General features: G+C 38.3%; 1 protein-coding gene across 1 annotated transcript in view; it reads right to left on the bottom strand.

Moving 5' to 3' along the window:
* Positions 1 to 1,238: 1,238 nt before the first annotated feature.
* LOC143186251 (uncharacterized) overlaps positions 1,239 to 22,472 on the bottom strand; it is a 32,682-nt gene continuing 11,448 nt past the window's right edge. Inside the window, exons 8-10 of the mRNA XM_076389821.1 lie at positions 3,291 to 3,577; positions 1,985 to 2,248; positions 1,239 to 1,670 (exon numbers count right to left, since the gene is read on the bottom strand). Coding sequence (XP_076245936.1) covers positions 1,239 to 1,670; positions 1,985 to 2,248; positions 3,291 to 3,577 — 983 coding nt within the window. The remainder of the gene's footprint in view (positions 1,671 to 1,984; positions 2,249 to 3,290; positions 3,578 to 22,472) is intronic.

Below are 22,472 nucleotides of genomic sequence, written 5' to 3'. Positions count from 1 at the left end.
TGTTGATTCCTGATATCTGAACTTTTGAAACTTGAATCGTACTATCTTTCTTTTCATTTTCTTAGAGTGTCTTCAAAGTCAATTATCTTTTAAAAAATGTAAATGTATCTGTTTCTCTAAGTATGTTCTTCCGCTGATAATAATTTAAAATTTGTAATATACAGGAAGAAATGAAAACATATATTTAGAGGGAGTATATACTGTCTATTATCTTTAAAGACAGTCAAGACAGATCTGTAGATACATGACAAAACAACATTATTATGTCCTCATATTGTAAGTCAAAGGTTCTTTTAATTTAATCTACTTGTATTAGTTTATAGACTTCACTTAAGGTATAAAATCAAATTCTTTGAAAATGTACCCTATAGAGTACGTATGTCATTTTGCTCTATAGTTATAGAAATAATATGTAAACGAAGATATTTTGAAAAAGAAATGAGGAGAAAAGATTGAGCTAAGAACATAGAAGAACTGCTGAGCCTTGGATGCGTTTATAAACCTGCTTTCCAGAATAGTTGTATGTTATAATTTTTTGTGAAGATTATACGGCTAGGTTTCAGGTGCATTCTTCGATTGTCAAATCGCCTCATGGGACGGCTCGAATAGAGTGCGTCGCAAATCGAACTTTTCATCAATGTTATTCGCTATTCTCGCCATTAAGTATATTATCGGATATAATACTGTTCTGAAATACATTTCTTAATACTGGTTTCTAGTATACAGCTTGATCATTGATAACGTCCTCGTATAACTATCAAATGCACCAGTTGTCATAGATAAAACGCTAACTTGTTAACGCACGATTGTCATCTAACCCTAGATCGCGACATTCTTAATGCTACGCCATTGCAACAAACTGGCAAGATTGCGAAGTACTAAGTATCTACGAATGATCATAACGATGAAATAAATAAGACGTTGGTGACGATATAAAAGATACAGAAAAGCTTCTGAGAGAGAAGCTCAACAGGCAAAGAAATTTGAATGAATTCTAATGCCACGAACCCGAGGAAGAATTAATGCTATCAGATAAAGAAAACTTGCAAGGTATCTAAAGGAACTAAACAGTTAATACCGCGGATACTCATCTCGAACGCTAAATTAATGCTCATAAATGATGAATGAAAGATAGATATTCCGTACCATGAAACCATTGATGCCTGTTAGTTTTTCTCTTCAAAGCAATCGATAGGTCTTACTAAAATCAAGAGATGCCTTGAGTAAGATCCGTTTCATCATATTTCCACGAGTTTCCTTTGTTTATTTCTCGATAGTCTGTTCCTTGGAATACCCCTTTTTGGTCCCTGAGACAAGGAACTGTTCTGGCCAGCAGCCACGGGATGCTTCCTCATTGGCCTATTTTGCTTCTTGGCCTTCGGTATCCTCTTACCCTTTGGCCCAGATCCTTTGTGAATGTTCTTCGCTCCTGGAGCCTGCCTGTTTGAATCACAGGTGCCTGGCCCAGGCGCTGTCGCGTTGCGGAAAGCTTTGGTCCAGGCGTTCAGAAACGTCTGGTACAGTTTGATAACTCCCCAGTCCTGTATTAACATCAGGGTCAGGTCACCCTCCTTTGCCCAGTTAGAACTCTCTGTGACGATTTTCTCTGTATGCGCTGTAGGTAGCTGCAATCCTAGGTTTAAAATTGCCGTCTCTACCTCACACAATACCTATAATGAAAAAGGGTAAAGTGAAATTCCTTGGTCGATAACAATTGCAATTCATATTCTTTCTAAATTTTGGAAATTGATTATATCCTGACTGGTTATTGTTGTGTGACTGGATGATTTGATTTTAAAACTGTAGATTCACAAAATTTCTTTAATGCATTTAAATTAACGCATTACGAATTTTGTAAGTGTTAATGTTTGCAAGTGAATGTTCACGATTTGTGAATTTTATTAAAAAGCAGAAGATGCAATTTACTACATTTCTTTGAATGAGACTAGTAGAAGATAATGTCATATGCATATGTAATTCGTACCTTATAAATCTCGTTGCCCGTTTCTTTAATGATATCGTTTCTCGTGTTCATCGTAAGATCATCAACGTTAATGTTAGACTTCAGACGGAAAGCTTTAAGATGATGGAACGTGATGGCGAACCTTTGAAGCGAATCGTGAAGATGCGGAAGCGCACGATCAGCTTTCTTTCCCTTTTCGAGACACCAAACCTCCCTGAAATACCATTCGAATTCCTTCTCTGGCAGCCAAGGCATTCTATATTGCCCTTTCAGCACTTTGTACACCTGCAAATGAAAGTCGAGATATTGTTTTGTCGAAATATCTTCAACGGTGCACAACATGTATACTCGATTTCTTTGAAGTTACGCAACTACGAGTCATGTCTATCTTCGTAGCAATTATCAGAAGAATTTCTACTGGAAGGATGTTGAATCTTATTTTGCAATTGTTTTGTCTCTTACTTTCTCTAGTTTTGTGTGATAATTTGTTGCTGTGTTCCCATAAAGGAATACATTTGAACATTAAATTTCAAATTATGAAATGTGATAGTAAAGTATTGCAAAATCAGTGAAAGGAAATTTAAATACATAGACAAAAACAAAGATATTTGTTATACTCTGAACCTAGTCTAGCATGAGACCTTTAGTATTGAATCTTTTACAAGAACTTTAATATAAAACTTGAACAATATCGGTATATACTCATAGCTATCTAGTATTAGGCTTAACCTAACTACCCTATTATTGAACACAAAGGAATGAGCTATGTTATTTAGTATTATGAAAGGGAGAGAAAAGCTGAAAAAGTCATTTTAATATTCGATATTAATTTGTATTGCTAACTTATATTGCACAATGATTGTTGGTTTTACTATTGACAATAAGAAATTAACTTTGTAATCCAGAATCTCCCTGATTACTTCAAAGAGATCTAACGATTTTTTTTACAGTATAATTTATTCTTCCATTTTTTGTTCTCCACACATATCTCCTTTCTCTGATCATAATCCATGCATACTTTACATACGCGCAATAAAGACGTATTATTATAAATCGAGCGTGCAATTATACCAGTGACAACTACAAGGCTGTCGGGCGATACGGAAAATAGCCGAGTATCATTCTTGAAAAATGCAATTACGCTCATGTGCGTGGCACATCGCAACGAATGCAAATTACAGAACAGAAAGTAGGACTTTAGCGCTAGCAGCTCGGCTTCGCGCGCACGTGCGAGCCTCTCTAAAAGGGCCGCCCACTCTCTTCTAACCCAGCCCGTGGTTCACCGATTAATTACGAATCGCGGCCAGGTCGAACATTACGATCTTACCTTGGAGTATATCTCGTGAACATCCTTCAGGTTCTTCCTGAAGTGGTTCTGGGCGACTCGGAGCTGCGTCCGCACCCTCTTCAGAGTCCTGTGCACGCTGTGCCGCTGTGGCATCCTCTTGAAATTCATCGGCACCTGGTTGCCGCACGGCTGCAACCATCGGTGCATATTATTCGTATTGGACACGGCGGTGCGATGGCCGTAAGCAGGTGCACCTGAAACCGTGGTCAGGCTCGAACTCAGGAAAAACGCGAGGCTCGTGAAGGTAATCGTCTGTGCCACCGAATCTGCAATGCAATAGAAATATCTGGGGTCAGAGGAGTCTATCGTAAAGATCTTCGAAATACTTCAAGCTTTTGAGAGTAAATGTCTATGATCGTGCAAGATCTAGTGGTGGGCATCCAATCTGCTTGGTTCCGAGCTTTCTATCAATTCGCCATTCCATTTTAAATGATTGAAAATCTAATTAAACTACATGAACAATTATTCTGAATTGTTTATCGCTCACTCGTAGCAAGTCAGAGAGTTGGAGCACATTACTACTTGCACAACTTCACAAGTAGATTCTCTCGATTTACGAGCTCTAGCAATCGAATGAAACTATTCAGAAGTGGTTGAATAATTAAGATAGCTTTCAACAGTAACACAATTGATTCGTAACACGTTCGCTGCCATCATTCATTTGAAAAACCGTGCCCACAAACCGACGCTACATTTTAAGTAGTGCTGTTTAGTACATAGTATATTTTTAAGTAGATGTTCACGCTATTCTCTAGAGTACCTGATTTCAATATCTAAAGAACAAAGCACAAGGTTATTATTGTGATGTACAATGAGAAGTAAATCCATAATTTACAAAAGGGATTCTATTAATAACATACTGATATTGAACTAGGAAAATTTAAAAATGGTGCAATATCTCATATTAAAATTATATATCATAAAAATAGTCTGTATTATATGTATCTTTGCAGCTGATTGAACTTGCAATTTAACCATATCTTTCTCTTATTCAACCTATTCGACTTAAAAGAATCTTCATTGATAAAGTACGCTAGGTTAATAAACACACGTGTAACTTGCAATTGAAAGGTCATACGTTGTTTCATGCCCAAGGGTATGATAGAGAAATTACGAAAAAGAAAAGAGAGGAAAAGACACGATCGAGGCTCTTCCGACTTTCACAGTCGGCGTACCGACATGGAAACGTAGGTACCTACCATTGCACCTACGCGCCAATTTAACAGCGACCAATCGTCGCCCCCGCAGTAGGAAATGGGTTGCAAATCGGAGAATCAGGATTTATTGCGCAATTAAACGTCCCGGCTTACGACTTCCTTCGCGGATCCATAGCTCGCGAGAACTCACCCCGAAGCTGTGCGGATCTTTCGACTTTTTTATGAGGCCAGACCTTCGCCTTTTAATATATTTCACACGGGACTTCATTATCGTTGGATTTCGTGTAAACCGTAAAGAGGAAACGTCGATTAAAACTGATTTATTCACCACATTATGAGACACGCGAACACAGCTTTTAAGCCAAAATTTAGATACTCGATGACAGGCAAATGATTCATGAAAGGCTTTCTACGCAAGGAAATTGGTAATGATTACCGAAAGAAAGTAGAAATAAAGAAACTGTAGTGATTTTTTGATATTAAAATGCTTCGAGTATCTCTACAGAAGTATTTTATAGTCTTGCATTCGGATATGAGAATATTGAAGGTTCAGAGATAATAAAAGCAGTTTTGTAAGTACAGTAGTAGCTTATTGATCTTACAATTAGCTAAATAATAATATCTGTATTGAAACTTCCACGTCGACTTCAACAACGTCTATAATTACGTAGGTTCCAACTTTAGAGCTACATATAACAGCTTCATTACCATTTGATTTACGTCAACACAAGAGGAAACGTCTGGCATGAGAACGTCAAATCTATTGTTTAACTTCGAAAAGGATTAGCTCTGTTACAGTGTCTTACACTGACACAATTGCTGAAATTTTACAATGAATTGTCGTTCAGACTCGACGTTGTGGCTCATAAGGTACGTGAATTTCAACCCCCATGATACTATTGAGAGCATCGACAAAGAGCTCTGGGACCACCACAGGGGTAATTAACACGCGTTAATTGCCCGTGCGTGCATGTATACCCATCCGAAGCGGCGGTGCGTGTGTTCAGGCGCGAGCTGTCACGGCGATTCGATACGATCGTTTGTGCAATTCGCACGTCAGTCACGCGTGAACGAACACACGTCCTAACGCGCTGGCCAGCAAGAGCACACGTGTGCTGTTCGATGATGCGCATCTTACATCCTAAGACTCGATCGCACTCCGACTGTTCCATCAGCATGCGTGATTAATTAAAATCACTTCCCACATTGCCTTCTGACATAAATGATCAGAACTACAAATTTGTGGAATCATGAAGGTCTAATGTTGATGCGTGCCTGTACTTCAAATGTTACTCTTATGTGTTTGCTATTTGTAGGTAATCAGGACAATTTTAATTCTAATGTAACTGAGTCTCATTTTTGTGAAATTCTGATGCATATTTTCTGCAGCTGAAGATACAGATGAAGGTGCAGATGATAAACGAGCGAAAAAGTATAAGCTCACAAAAAGAAGCTGTTTCCAATACAAAATATATTGTCTTTAAACTATCAAAGTTATTAATACTTATATACCTACAAATACCAATTTTGAACTTTCTATTGTCCACACTGTAATTACTAGTGCAGGTACGTCAATTCAGTCCTCTTTCGGAGACGCTCTCCTAAACCTTGTAGATCACAAATTTAGATGGAAAAACATTGATTCCCTAATCAATGTCAAATATTGCATAAACATGAATGTCTTCAAATGCGAAAGTACGCATTGCGAATCAAAGGCTAACTATACCCTCTAACCCACATTCAATACGTTCAATCTGAAGTGTCGTGATAATAAGTGATCCATTCACAATGTGAATAAATGTTATTGAATGCAGTTAGTTGTCGGAAGCGTTGAAAATTGTTCTCAGCCTGAGTCTTCCTAGCAAAATTAAACCGACATTCAAGGGTTAACCGTAAAGTTCTAACGAACGTGTCCCTGGCGCGCACTTGAATATGGACTAAGCCTGACAATAAGTCACGATTCGATTAGCCCGTTGCCGCGAGACCGGAGGGAGCCAGCCGCACGTGTGTATCTTATCATAAACTCACGCCTCCTCTTCTTCTCCCGGAATTGCTCTCCGCTGTTGGTTCCAGGCTACTCGTATCGTCAGATATACATACTGCGTGGGTGTACGCAGCCGCCGTTAAAGGTGCACCCCATATTGTGTATACTTCTAACGACCATCACTCCCAACTGTATCAATTTGCATCGCTACTCACCCGTGTCTCCCCCCCACTCGACTATTTCCTTTTCCACACTCTTTCTCGCATTTATATACATAAATAATATTTAATATCAGACTAGACGCAGACTGCAATATCTTGGATTTCCTTGTTAGACATGTTGAATTGGATGTATTGTATAGGCAAAGGATTAAGTGGATAAGTAATTGTGAGAGAAATGGCATTTGCTTTATCAATGTTAAGGTAAAGATTGTAGTCAGGTTATGTATTTTAAATGTCTGAAGAATATACGTGGCGTGATCTGTAAACGAGATTGAAGAATTTAAAGATTTGGAGAACTAGAGGTCATCCGATATGTACGTACCTACGGATTTATCGATTAAGGGTGAGATATGGGTCCAACTTGCATATGAGGAATGAATTCCTGTATGCTACGGATATTAATGAAATCAAAATCAAAATAGTGTAGAGTAAAGAATTAAATAGTTGGCTAAAACCAGTCTTTAAATTTTTCAATATTGACGTTTTACATATTTATTTAGGTATACATATATTTAACAAGAAATTATCTCTAATTTAAAAAATTTTCTCCCTATTTTAATGTATTATAATTTCAATCTTCCTGTCGAACCAATTTCACATCCACTTTTATAAACAGCAAGTATCTACCCTTAAAGTTTTCAATCTTCTTTTCAAATCCCTTTATAAACTCTCACACATTGTATTACGCTCTTAAGTAAAAGTACCAGGCTCGCTCTAAATCATGAATAGAATGATCAAATGGGACTACAGAAGACAGTGAGTCCAATCTGTCCCTTCATTTCACCTTCAAACAGCTCAAGCAACCCATCGCGTATTATCACATTCAAAAAACTTATAATCTTTTTAATCAATCGGAAACGAACTACCATTAAGGATCGATCTGATGCTGCGAAATCAAGAATAAAATTCAAATCGCAATCTTCGCAAGTTATAATAACGGCGCTATCTGGACATCGTGTCTTGTTCCAATGATCCGCATTCCGGCCAAGTGTCGTGTTCGGAAGATTGCTCACTCGGCCATTTAATACATACGTTCGACAACTCCAGATCGGTTCCCAAAGTGGAATTGCCGCCATTCTCGCCATGGATTTTCTGGATGCCAGTAGTCGGCTGATCGGTTGGCCCTCCGGTGATTTGGAGAAAAGAGGTGGTGAAGGGGATGGAGGGCAGAGGGCTTTTTCTCCGCGGAGCGAAGGATGAAGATTGTTGGTTTTGCTATGCCAGCGCCGCGGTGGTGAATGCCCCAGGGCGGCAAAAGGCGGTTGCTGCTTTCTGAGAACGGGTCGAACTTGGCCGCACCAGGAGCGGTGATTGTGTGGTGATTAGCCTCCACCTTCGCCTCTTTGGACAGACTCGAACCAGGGAGAAAAGAGAGAGTTACCGTCCGTGAGCAAAGAGATCCAAGGAAGAGCACAATATCATTAACCAGGCACGAGTGTAGGATCGGATTGCCCGATACAAACCATCGAGGAGTATTGCGTGCACGAGCCCGTGGACTAACACGACGGGAGTTGAAAGATGCGTGCTTCGTGGCACGCACGTTCGAAGAAGATCGTGCGTGCAGGAAACGGTAACAAATGTGCCTTGTGTCTTTGGAAACGTGAGGGTGAAATTATAAAATGTAATAATAGAAAGAAAGAATATTCTACAATTCTACCAAAACATTGTGATCAAATGTCTTTTGAGATTTGAAAAAATGGAATGTTCTTTGTTAACTTGTTGAAGCCCTATGCAAATCTTAGGTCTAACAATAAGCTCATCTTAATACTGGTATTAATACATCTTAATCATATAGCTCATCTAAAATACTGTTAACGGAAGTATACGTGGAAAATGTGTAATGATAAAATTAAAGGAAACGATAACGGTAACGATAGAAAAAACGTTTGAAATTAATTCACCCTAGTGAGCATTTTAATAATAATAAAGTCTCTTCATTAAAGACTCCAATTTACTATCCACGTGGTTTTACAAAATCCTCCGATAACCGCATACCAAGCAAACTCAAAGTTCAGTACATAATCCCCCGCGACTGACAATTGTCGCAGATGTTAATCAATAGCTTTGATAAAGCATACCTTCGTATTTTATGCATTACGTTAAGGATTACATAGCTTTTATCTTTCATGCCAAATCGATCAGTTCTCCAACCGACAATTTGATCAGCGCAATATACACTATATACATTCATACGTCAACTGAGATACCCAAAACGTTGATTAATGCACGGGCCGTATATGAATACATTTGGTTAGTTGCGATGTCATACAAAATGGTAAGTGGGACGCGTTTTTGCATCTCTGTCTACACCTCCTCTTTCGGTCCGCACACGCGCGCAATGTACGCACGGGGCCGCGTGTATGCACAAATCGTGTTTGTACACCGAAGGTGTACCATCCTCATCCGCACCTACGACAGGAATATCGCGTACTATGCGCGAGTACACGGTGGGCACCATAGGAAAAGGCAGGTTATGCACGGCACGCAACATTTAATACGATACGCACGCGGAGGGTCGTTGAGGATAGCCTGCAGAGGCGTCAAGCTTTCTCTCCGACGCGAATCGCTAAACGACACGATAACGTATACCCATTAACCTTTACTACCGATGTACCGTTTCCCGCGGTGAGTCCTGCGACGACCATTCCCCGGTAATTTCCTCGGAGGCCACGAGCAAAATGTCAAGTTCCCTTTTCATCGTCTGGACCACACTCGATAGACAAGCTGGCTCCCACAATGTGAAAGGAAAATCGGGTCAAGCTCTATGGCGAATGATGTCTCCGCCAATGGCGCCTGACGTCACGGATGCGCCAGACAGATTAGCGGGGCGCACGGAGATTTGCATTTTGTCTGGCGGGACTAGCGCACGCTGGATATTCCCTGTCGGAGGACGACCCCACCCATAAACTTCGATGCGCGATGCAGAGGGACTCTAAGTTGGCAGGGTTGCGCGTTACTCTCTATCCTTCCTCTCGCCTATTCCATCGCTACTCGCTTCGTTCTCTTTTTCCTCTTACTCCTCGTCCTTCTTTCTTCTTCTCCTTCACACCGTATTCTCTTCCTCGTTCGTCATCATCATCCTCCCGTGTTTGCTCATCCTCGTCGCTGCACCGTCGTCGCGTTCTCGCTTGTCGTCGAAAGTATCCCTAGTATCGACACTCCGTGCGCTCGCGCGTCCACCCAGCTCCAAAGGTGCTTTACGGTGTTACGACGATATGGATCACTGATGTCATACTGACGTCATCCATCGTTTATATCCAGAGGTGACAGCCTACCGTTGGCATCGGTGCAAGAGTTGATCGGGAACGACGTTTCACGACCGCATCGCGGCGAGAAAGGGGGGGCCGGCTCAGAGCGCTGGAATGCACGAGATCGGCTACTACGGCGTTCAATGTCATCGTCGATTACATTATCTCGAATCCCCGACCGGCGATAGACCGCACATGCGTGTGCACACGTGCGCAAGAAAGCGCTCTCGCGGAGGCCGATTCTATGTGCGTGAATCGCGGTCGATGGTATCGCGGCTCTCTCGCGTCCTCCTGCCTCCTTTCTTTCGCGAACGATTGCGCGACGACGTCCCCGTCCGTCTTCGCCCCTTTTTCCATTGAAAGATTGCGCGTGGCTCGGCGTTTCGCCAGATCGCGTCGCGTACACCAACGTCGAAATCGTCGATGTACACACACTCCCGAGGCAACGGCCTCCGCCGACGAGCGGGAGAAAGCTTCTTCTATGTTGACAAACGCGATGCGACGGGGACCCTCCGCGGGAAAAGTTATTAACCCTTTTGGTGTACGAGCACGATGAAGTTTGCAGAACGGCTTTCTCTGTCACTTTCGACACTTTTTTAAGAGACGATCTATCGTCTACGTGGATGTAAGGTGCTCGATTATCTTACAATTTTTACCCCAGGTTATAGTTACGGATAGGTGTAATACTTTTACCATTTCTCTTTTGTTTCCTCGGTGTGAATGATTTATGATTTTTAAATTTTTAGACGTAGACACTTGGATATTCAAATTTCCCAAATTGTCAAATATTCTAATATTTCAACTTTCAAGTATCAAACCTTCAGATATTTAATATTTTTTTAAATGAATTTTTTAACCTCGCATCAGCGATTACTAGCGACGATTATTGTAGGTGATATTTAATATTGGAAGTTATAAGTATTTTCAATACTCTAGCATTTAAATATTTAAACTTTATAAATTCAAATTTTCAAATATTCGAATACTTTACAAATTTTTAAAGACTTCTTATTTATTCCAAGATTTGAATTCTAATTCTTGGTATATCTCCCCTTTTCGTAATTTGCGGAATTCTTCAGAGATTCTTCAAAGTTGCATTATACTCCATGTGCACAGTATATTTTTACTATAAATTTATCGCTATTTCTTTCATTTCTTGGAATTATTTTCTTACTGTATTTCCGTTCTATATTTGATAAGACAGAAGTAAGTTCATCAATATACAAACTGACCTCGGAAATGATATAGCGGAATTTCGATCATCGGAGTTAATAGAGATATGAATTTATGAACGACCTCGATTTTTTCTTATTTTTTGAAATAGAATAAAAATATTACCCTTGCAACTGAACTAGTTTTATTTACAGATTTTAGACTTATAAATTTTAATTTTTTAACGGCAAACGCTGGGTCAAAAGTGACCCTGAGTCCGCTGGCTCTGCACATGAATGTAAAACAGTCTGCTGTCTGAGAATTAAATAATAATATATCGTTTTTTAGTAAATGTAATTACTTGACAAACAATTCTTTCTGCATATCGCGTTAAGTAAGTCCTTTTTACAAACACTAAATTGAATATTTTGATATTGATTCTATATTCCCTGTATCCATTTTCTGTAATCTCATCCTTCACGTACGTCGAGATGCAAGTTTATAACGAATAAATACTAGATATATCTAGATACATGTATAACATTATACATAATTATTAGATTATGAATCCTTCTAAAGAGGTAGTCATATTCAAAGGTACTATCGATTCCTCTTCGTTTGCCTTGCTTCTGTGGGATACCTACATGTTTACAACCCATCATGTACCTGGGACGCGACACTACACCGAGGATAACTGAATTATGCAAACGATTGTGAAATTGTAGCGTTCGGCGCGATTAAGATACAATAAAAGGAACTTCGTGATTAATGGCCAATGATATGCATTATTCATCGCGCGTATCCCTGTCAGTCTAGTTCTCTCGTTGACGAGGTTACATTTTTTCTCTTTCGAGAATTCCGCAAGAGAGACAGAAGCAAATATTTTCCACGTTTCTGTTCATTCACGCTCAAACGTTTATTCTGTCCCTGCACGTTCGTAGTTAGAAGCCGTGACACTGAGGCGACGAGTTATAAGAGTTCCACGCCGCGCATGAAAACGAATTCGCCAGGTTCTTTTAAACTTCCGTTCGGCCATTAGACCCCGCAACAAACGACACTCAATGAACGGAGAGCTAGTCGTTTCGTTTCGCCATGACCAAGGGCAATTTGCCGTTTGTCGCGCGTTCGATTCCGTGACGTGTCTTTACGACCGTTGTCGTAAAATTCTGTTCACAACAAATTCGAGGGATTAAGACATCGTCATGTGGTGTTCGTTTCGTAATTACTATTTAATGGTGTTGAGGCACTTGGCACGGTGAAATGAGTTTTTATCAGAGATGTGTGTACTGTCAAATACTTAATGTTAGGGATGGAGCTAATGGGGTTGGGATCATGAAAGTACCTCACGATTAGAGAATATTGAGACTTCTATGAATATCGAAAATCTGAATCAAGACTTATGATTATTAATTTGAAATAGAGTCATTCATTTGGTGAATGTTTTACTTGTAACTATGACACGCGAGATTTGAAAATACCGAAAAATTAAAAGAAGTCTGTCATTCTGGAGAATCCTAATGTTCTCAATCCGCGAGGTATGTATTTTTGGGAACTCGATTTGATTTTGAGAAAAATTCTCAAGTCTATCTAACATTTTCATTGATATGTACAGTATTACTCCATTCTTACTAACAATTTTAAATAGAAATAAGTAGACGTTTATGCTCAGAGGGATTAAAATGTTCCCTGCAATATATGACCTAAATAAGTTGGGTACAGAATTTCACATTTAACATACAACATTCGTTACAAATTTTTAGTTGTAGTTTTTAAGGCTCACTTAAAAGTATTAAAAATGACTACACTAAGAGTTTAAAATAAGGAATACACAATCAGGTAGTGGGTAAAGAACGTGACAAGTCTGAACGTCCTCTACTCACGTAGTATTAGCTGTTCTGCAGAACAAAGTTTATGTGTCTGGTAAGGATGGCTCTTTAGAAATTTAATGAACTTAAATAACAGGAAATGAGTGACCACGACGTAGGACCAGTTCTTTCGCTGCATGTTTCCTGAACACGAAGTATCTTTTTTGTTATAATATAGTGATAGTCTTTCTTTTGTCACGTGCCACCTTTCTGAAAATAATTGAGGAAAATGAGAAAATAATTCTGAGAAATGAGGATATCGATGACGTGATATTATTATAATACAAAAACGTGTTGTAAAAGAAACATTTCTTATGCTTTCACGACTGTTTATGTAGAATCTACTGGCCTATATATCAGTTTGTAGAACTGGTCCAATTAATAACCAAGCTTTTCTGATATTCAAATTTCCCAATATATAAATCTTGAAATTTTTTCGTAAGCTATTAGCCTTATAATCTAGGAATGGATATCTTCTGAAACAAAACTTAATAAAAAGTAAGAGTTATATTTGTGGAGCTTTCCTTATGAGTTGATTCTTGTCTGAAATCCCTCTCACTGAAGAAGAAATATAACATTAACCCACGAGTGACTTCCAAATTATAATAGAATCTCCATTAACCAACCTAATACAAGATTCAAATTTGAAATGCTCTACTGATGGCTACCCAGATAGAGCACAATGTTTTGAAGACGTTTATTTTATGTCCATTTCATGCCTGAACGTCTTACGTCATAATTTGGACGTTTTCAAATTGAAAATATCAATACATCCAAAAACGTATGTCTTAATGACTTCAGAAATTTGTACCCATAAGATGTCTTAAAGACAGACTACATGTATGTCTTAAAGATTTCCGTTTTTGAACGTCTTATAGACGTTTATTTTTCGTCTGAATATCTTATAGACATAATTTGAACTTCTTTAAGACATCCTATGCATGTCTTTTAAAACGACGTAAAGACATACTGATTTGTAACTTTGAACATCTCAAAAACGACTTTCGGACATTTCTAGGACTTTACTGGATATCTTTAAGAAGTTTTCAAGACATCTCTGTGCTATATAGGTAATTTTATTTTTTGCAATAGACTATTCCTAAATCACAGTCCAAATCTCAGTTAATATTTTACTGTATTGTCACTTTCATACCACCAAATAACACTAAATCTAAATAAAAAAGACTGAGTAATTGAGTCCAGCTTAATCGAGGTTCTATTATATTTGTATTTCCCTCAAAATATCTAATTCTCGCAAAATTACAAATTTGTCCAACAACGAAAGGCTTTGTAAACAACAATCTCGTATGATAAACGTATTTGAAGTTGCATCCGCAATATAGCTACTCGAACGATTCCATTAGAAGACTGTGATTATCCTTAAGAGGCTCTTGTGCTTTCTTAATGAGAATGAAGACGTTCGAGGCAATAAACGCACAAGCATCTCGCGTAATGGCAACAGTGTTATCTGATTAAGCGAAATTATTTAACGTGAAACCGTAAAATCGCGCAGCACACGTCACATTAAAGGGAGCAGAGGCCTTTGTGTGACTAACGGCAGGCGGTCTCTGCGTCTTGAGGGGACATAAAATCGAACTCTCGCGTCGCCGCTTCCACGGGGCCCTTTACGAGGCTCTCGCGCGCACCGAGCATTTACAGAGATGTCAGCAGGGCTTTTAGATGGAACCGGGTACGTGTACCACGGCTCGACGTCCCTTTAGGATCTTTACGATTTCCACGCATTGTCGAACGCGTCGGGACCGATAACGACCTCGACCTCGGGGTCATAAAGTCGGTCGACCCCGCCACGAGGTGTCATCGCGTCATTGCTTTTAATGCTCGCCGCGCAACCCTTTGCTGCGGTGATTAAAATACGACACACAGCCATAAAGGATCGTCTAATTTTTCAGGGGATCTGTTTCCCTGTGGTCGTTTTATATAGTGATCTACGTGTGCATTGTGAAGAGCTTTTCGAGCCTTTGGAGTTCTATTTCTGGAGAAAAAATTCTTGAATAATAATTTATGTGACAAGAAAACATCGGCCAATAAAAATGTTATATAGTTTCGTTAGAGATGAGATTATAGTTTTGTTAGAGATTTCATATGCACACCTTGATACAAAATTATTCAAACTACTGATGAAAGAGTGATTGTTTCAGTGATAATGTTTTACTTGTTGCTCAACCTAGAACTTACAGAGTTCAATTTGCTGTTGATGTTACGTTCTGTATAACTGAACTACAATCCATACATTAATAAGCTTTAAGATTCTTGATATTCAAATTACTCTTACCATTTCAAACCTGCCAATCAGTCGTCCGTGGAAAATGTAAATACGATTTATACGAAGTAGACCAGAGCGGTAATTAAATCAGGGATGGGCAATTTTTTTTCTCGCAAGCAGTACGCTTATTTGTACACCTGTACAGGATCGAGAATGCGATAACTTTCCCAGCATACTACACATTCGCTAAACAGAATTACATGTGTAAGATCACAATAATTTGTTCTACGTTTCCAATCTTTAAATCTTTCTGAATGGATGCATCCACTCTTCAAAATTCTATGAGCCATCCCAAGATAGACACTTCATTGAACAAACATAAAATTAAAAGTTGCAGAACCTTGAAAAGCATGCACTCAGTTATTGTACGACTATCATTCAAAATTTCCCGATTAGTTTGAATATTCTGAGATCATCGACATCCATAAAAATCGAAATCGCTATCGGGTCATAAACACGTGGTACCACGTGTATAAACGTAACTGGTTCAACAACATGTCTATGGCAAAACATTCTCGATTCGTGGGTGCGTACAAATACATGGTTACCGAGAGCGAGGATCAGTGATCGCTCGTGTGTCGTGGCGATCATTGAACCGACTTTATAGCAATCGTACTGAATCAAAGTTGCCCGTGGTCAGGCACCAACAACCCGCCCGATCCACCATACGCGACGCATAGTCTGCCGATGCGTAACCGTGGCCTTTAAGCTTTATCTGCATCGGGAACCGATCGAACGATCGACTGACATCGCGGCACGAGAGCAACATTTATGAAAGCGGCCGACCAGCATTTTCTAATGCACCGATAGTTATCTCGATAATGAATTAATGTAATCTGTCAGACGCGGAGCTGTTCGCGAGATTGAATTTTCACAGTCTAAAGATAAACCGGCTTTATTAACTGAGATAAAATCAACCGATTTGTTTTAATTTGCGAGTATCCTGCTTTCCTAAGTGTTTCAACGGTTGTACGTGGAAAAAGTGTTTAGATGCGGAGATAATTCAAGTAGAGGCGTTTGAACTTTAGGCCACTTTTTTTGGTTGTAGGTAATATGTTGGATTTATGACTTAAATGGTTTCATTTGGATTTCGTAAAAAAGTTGCGTTTGAAGCTTTGTCTAGTCTAACATGGTTTAGACGTGAATTTATATAGTCCATTGTTTTAACCCCTTGACGCACGCATCGGTGAACTACATGGGGTAAGTGAGTGTAGATTTGACTAGTACGAGATGAGGGCGATATTTCTTGACTTCTGGAAAAAATGGATTTCGAGCATAACACATCACTATTAGTGTTATTCGTATAGGGTGAATTAAATAAGTAGGCCTCCCTGTTTCATAAGAGTAGAGGTGGTGAAACTGGGTTCACTGTCTGAAAAATCGGTTCACTTTATCCAGAATACTAAATAGTCCTTATAAGAGAGATTTATAAAATTGAACTGTTAACGTACTCAATTGTAACACGGAAGGACATGAATTTAACCCAGCTGATAGGTAACTTTCTTTCTCAACCTAGCGTACGGTTTTAATCTCAAATTTGTTCTACGATTAGTTATTTAAATCAGTCGTATTTTCAAGCATAAATCCTTATACAGTAGTTAGCAGGGAGAAAGCTTTAAGTTTCACTTCCTTATAAAATCTTCCGCATGTTCCATACCACTGCACTAGTTCTTAAACTATTCTTCTTCGTGCTCTCCTGTGTGACTTCTAAAAGGAACATCAATGAACATTCTAGTCTACTTTCATTGTTCTTATTTGCAGACTTTATTGAGTTCTAGGTATTCTTATAAAATAGATAATTTATCTTTTCAATACAATTGAACAAAGAATTGTGATTAAAAGGTACTCAAGCCTGGGAATTGTCTACTCCTTTAATTCATCATTACGCCTAACATGTATCAAACCATGCAAACTACATACATACCAAATTACTCGACCAAATCTATCAGCAGTGTAACATTCCTTTGACAAAAAGAACGAACTTTCTCGTAGTCCGAAAATGACGAAAGCACACAGGTGATCAAAGCGCACAGGTGTGTATCTTTGAATGTTTGGAATACTTTTTGCGTATTACATAACGAAACACGGGTCACAGTCGTGCGTGCATATATATCACGCGAAACCAGTAATAATTCACAGGACACGCGTGATTCTTGTAAAAAAGAAATTGCTTTTCGCGTCGGTCGCGTTTGAAAAACTCGTGTGTTACGATCTCCATGCTACGCTTCATTAATTGCTCTACTCGCCGAAGCGTGGACATTTTTCCTCGTGAGAATGGCAACCGGGTCGCGAACGAATCGCGCGCGGATCAGCTCACTCATGGTTGGTATTCTTGCGCGAGGACACGGCGCGGCGCACCTATCCAGTTCTTCCCCGACACTGATGAGGTATCAGATAGGCAACGTCTCGAGTAGCTTAGAAACGAGGAAACAATTGTTAGATCCGCTTTAGACTGAATAGATAGGGACATTCTTAAATCGACGAAAAATTAAGTGTCCGACTTGAGTGGGAGAGAGGTTTACAAGTAGGTGTATTGTTAACACCAGACTTTAATAAATTTTCATATTACGACAGAGTGTAGAATACTCATTGTCAGTTTCATCCGTGGGTCTAACCATTAGATGATATGGTATTATATAGTGTAGTCATTGTAGAGTCTATTAAATATATACTAAGAAATAATTTAATGTATGGAGATAATGTATGCTATATTTTAAGTTAACTATTAGTTTTTGCAAGTTACTCATACGTTTATTTGATATTAAATGTACGAGAAGGAGCTGAAAAATTTCACTCCTAGAATTTGCATTATTTTAACCCCATATTAGAAGAACTTCGAGGGCTAAAGAAATTTGAGGAGCAGTGTGACAAATGTTCTGAATTTCGAGATGAATATGAGAAGTAGTAATATAGAAGAGTAAATACTAAAATTGGAAATAAATGTAAAGTGGATTCCTAAGTACAATCATTGTAAGTCCTATTACACCAGCTAAGGTTTAATAATTCCAAAAGTTTTTAATGTCAAATATTTAGTACACGATATTTTTAAGTTTATTGAAACTGACGAGTATAAGATTTTTGGCAGTTTCTATTTATGATATCTCTAAAAGGCAACTACTTTAAAGCATCTCTTGTATTCAAAGATTCGAGAACGAAGCTTCACGTTTCGTCCCTGTTTCTACTAGCTCTATCGAACGATCGCCGTGTATCAGCGCGTCTGTATATTATAGCGAACGTATACTCGGCAGACGTCGGAGCAGAGCTCTGTACTTCGTCATGAATGAACGCATCACTCATTGCGCAGAGAGCCCCGAAGGTAGAGCATAGCAATCAGCCGCACGATGAAGGGCGTCAGGTGGCGAGAGATCGTAGATGGGGAGCTTGTCTTCGGACGGTCGTACGACCATTCCTTATTGCACGTTTCGTAATTGGTCAGACTCGAGAATCAATACACCCCAGGCTATCGGTTCAGGATCAACGAGGTCTTTATGGTACCGTCAAACTGGGCTACGACCAATTACACGGTCGGTGCAGTCGACCCTTCTGAAGACCTCAAATTGGACCAGTAGATACTGCTTAGGACATTGGACGTCGTTACAGGACATAAAGGGGAATTTTAGGCGGATATTTATAATGAATTGTAATGGCAATACTGGACTGGAGTTACTTCCGCAAAGATAACCTAGAGGAATATTAAATAGATAATAAAAAGTTAAAATAAGCAATGATTTCGTAAAAACGTTTCTTTCTCATAACTTCAAACTACATTCACTATTCAGTTTATCTTCACGACGGAATAGTTTTATTTTACCTACATTTAAGAGTTCTAATCAGGGATCAGATAATAAAGAAGATACTTAAGAAAAAGCAGTATTTAATTTTCGAAAAAAGAAAGAATAATTATTATAAAATTATATGTTTTAATGTTTTATTACAATAATTGTTACAGAAGGTTACGAAATTTAATCACGTCAGACAGGAACATAGCAATGACAGAGATATGATGGCATAGATCTTGTTAAGCAGGTCGTTATAAAATCTTCACATGCAAAATACAAACGAGCGTTGTGTTTCGCATGCGTCGCGCCAGTTTGCGGAAGTAAAGAGCATTTCCACGGTGTAGCCGCGATTTGCTTGAGGCTCTGTAATTGCCATCGTAGGTGGTGGAACAGAAGACTGCATCGAGGCCTCGTAAAGCTCGATTTGCTACGTAGCGTATAATTTAAACATTGCCTCACTTCTACTTTGCGCCATGTAACACGCACTCTGAACTTTCGAATTCGCAGATGGGATTTAAAAAATTTGGTGAACTAAATTACAACGTACTTATCGAGATTATAACATCAATCACTGGAGTAGACTTATTACTGCTTGAGGTGTCTAATACTCTTAAGAACTTAAATGTATACATACGTGACAATCAAAGATAAATTGATATTGAAAGGTAAAATATATTGTTTCTTAATTTTGATATTTGAGCAATTCTACTAAATTATTTAGGTACGTTATTTATTAATTTATTTTAAATATGTATATGGTGTTAATATATTCTGTCATTGAAGCTTACATGCAGTTAAAGGCGTCCTGATAAAACAAGCAATCAATTTGTAATCAAATGAAAATGTGAAGTAAATACTACGCATCAAATTAAATTATCGATAAAACTGTCGTCGATATGTAAACATTGTCAATAACGTTAATATTACAAGGTTCTCGTTATCTTGCAAAAGGAGAATTACAAGTATACAGGCTTGCTTTAATTCTCCTACATGGAAATAATTGCTGATGCTTAACGCATTCGTAAATCCTCGCAATTAGCCGCTCGTTAAGGATAAAGAAAGTATGGATAATGCTAGGCTTCAAGACGTGCACCAAGCGGGCATAATAATAAAATAAAATAATTTACTCTAAATTGCGAACCATTCCAAATATTTAAGATATTTTGTAACTATTGAAGTAAAACACGTACATAGACTTCAATAACTTAAATGTTATTTCATTCTACTTATAGAATTTCATTACGTTTCAGTTAAAAGCTTCAAATAAAATTGTATTTTCAATACTACGATATAAATAAAATGCAATCTTTAATAACAAATAAAATGTTTAGATTCGCGAAACAATTTGTAAAGAGATTTCATTTTTATTTTCAGTTTAAAAATTAAAACACACATTTTACCTAGCCTTGATAATTTCTCATGTTTATTAAATCTCCATTGGTCGACGACAGTTTCGTTACCTGTATCAACGTTTATATTTTCAAGTAAGATAGAAGCATGCTTTTAAAGACGATTTCACATTTCGGGATGCCTTTTATGTCTGATAAATTATATCGTCGGCTGTCCGCTTATCTTTTACTCGCCTCTCACGTGGACGCAGACAACGACACTTTACGATTTTATTATTGCTGCGATGAAAATAAGAAATTTGTTAGGACTGAGAGCGTATTAATCCAAGTATTATTAATTACAATTTATGAACTTGCACATTACATTTCTGTATACATATGTCTACATTGATCGTTTGTTTATAGAAGAAAGAAATGAAACCCCATAACCTTTGGATGACTTATCAATCAATTGAAAGGAATTTAATGAGCTACTTTTGTTATACTCTGAATAGTACACATAAAGAAAGTATCGACATTAAAGTGACAAATCCTACAATGAAAAGAATCATCTTCCATTTTAACAAAAAGCAAAATTTGAAATCTGAAGAAATTCATATTATGAATATCAAAATATCCTAAATCAATATAATATTACCTAAGCAATGATTTCCCTCCAACTTTAAGCAATTTAAACCTTCCTTAAAAACTAAGACAAATGCCTTCCAGCAGAGAATACAGCAAAGGGTAACGCAACGAAAACTGACATTCTGTCAAATACATAAACTCAAAGAAAACAAATTTTGCCCGTAAAGATACTATAGAGAACACAAAGTATAAGAACACATTTCCTGCATTCAAAACTGCCTTTTCACACTTTCCACAGGAGTCGGTATCAATTTAGCTACAATTTACTCCGAAAACTTTATCAGAACTCTAGACACTGGTTTTGCGTAACACAAAGGGGTAGCGACACGGTGGAGACCGATAAGCTGCCAGCCAAATTGATTCTATCGATTTACACATAAATCTGAGAAACAATGAGCCAGGGAATCGGCGTTGTTTCAACATCGGCCACGTATCTCGCGAGACAGAAGCAGATCGTGCCGATGGTTGGCAATCGGTAGTCAGACAGGCGAACAAGTCAGAAAACCAGACGGGAATGCATGGAAACTGAATTTATCTCGGAGCTCGACTCGCTCGCCGGCGGTTTTGCTGCTTTCCTCCCGCGGGGGGTAGGCCTCGCGTCGTTACACTGTCGTTAAGTGAGCGCGATTAACAAATTGTCGGAAAAAGTAACCCCGTGAACACAGCAAAATCGACATTGGATGACGTACCGAAGACATGTGTACGTTACGCCTGCGTACCTTGTCAACTGGTTGGCTGCCGCCTACCTTGCTCTGTCTGTCACATCTTGAGTGATTTTATGTGAAACTGTGAAAAAGTCGCTATCGAGGTAGAAAGACAGGCGACAAAGGCCTGGCTGACCTTATGGACTAGTCTTGCGACGTTTTTCGTGTCGTAGAGAATAATGAGAATTTCATTTGGGGAGAATGCATACGTCTTCAGCATCTTAACTTCTTGTGAGTGTATCTCAGGGGATAGATACAGTTATTGCCTCTTCTACACTTGTAATTTACAGTCATTTAATACTGTTTACTAAAATCAAGATGTCTAATATAAGTATTGGAGAAAATTAAAGATATAGCATACAATTTTTGTGTAAATTAGATAACAGTTTCTTCTGAATCTTCGTTTTCTAAAGACATTGCTCAATTATTGGCAAGAAATTGTTCTTAATTTCGAAAGTCATATTTGAAACAGTAACCGGGTGAATGTATAACTGTACAATAGTAAAATGTAACGTTATACGTTAGTAATATTTTATTATATAAATTGTTTATATATTCTAACTTTATTTCATGCTTTGTAGCAATAAAATAAAAATCGTTTTGAACCTTTTAACGGTTGAAAATCTTACGAGCTGATGCTCTCCCAATTATTATCTCTCTCAGAACTGTTAATTTAAAAAACTTTATCACGCGATAAAATTACATTGACTTTTTATACATTGCTACAAGTAGTTTTGCAATAAAAACTTCACAGAAGGGTGATGTATAATGTTTCATTACACTGAGTGTCG

This window comes from Calliopsis andreniformis, chromosome 12, assembly GCF_051401765.1.
Source record: "Calliopsis andreniformis isolate RMS-2024a chromosome 12, iyCalAndr_principal, whole genome shotgun sequence".
NCBI classification, from domain to species: domain Eukaryota; kingdom Metazoa; phylum Arthropoda; class Insecta; order Hymenoptera; family Andrenidae; genus Calliopsis; species Calliopsis andreniformis.
The sequence above is the reverse complement of the archived record's forward strand: the minus strand, read 5'-3'. Positions and strand labels throughout refer to the sequence as shown.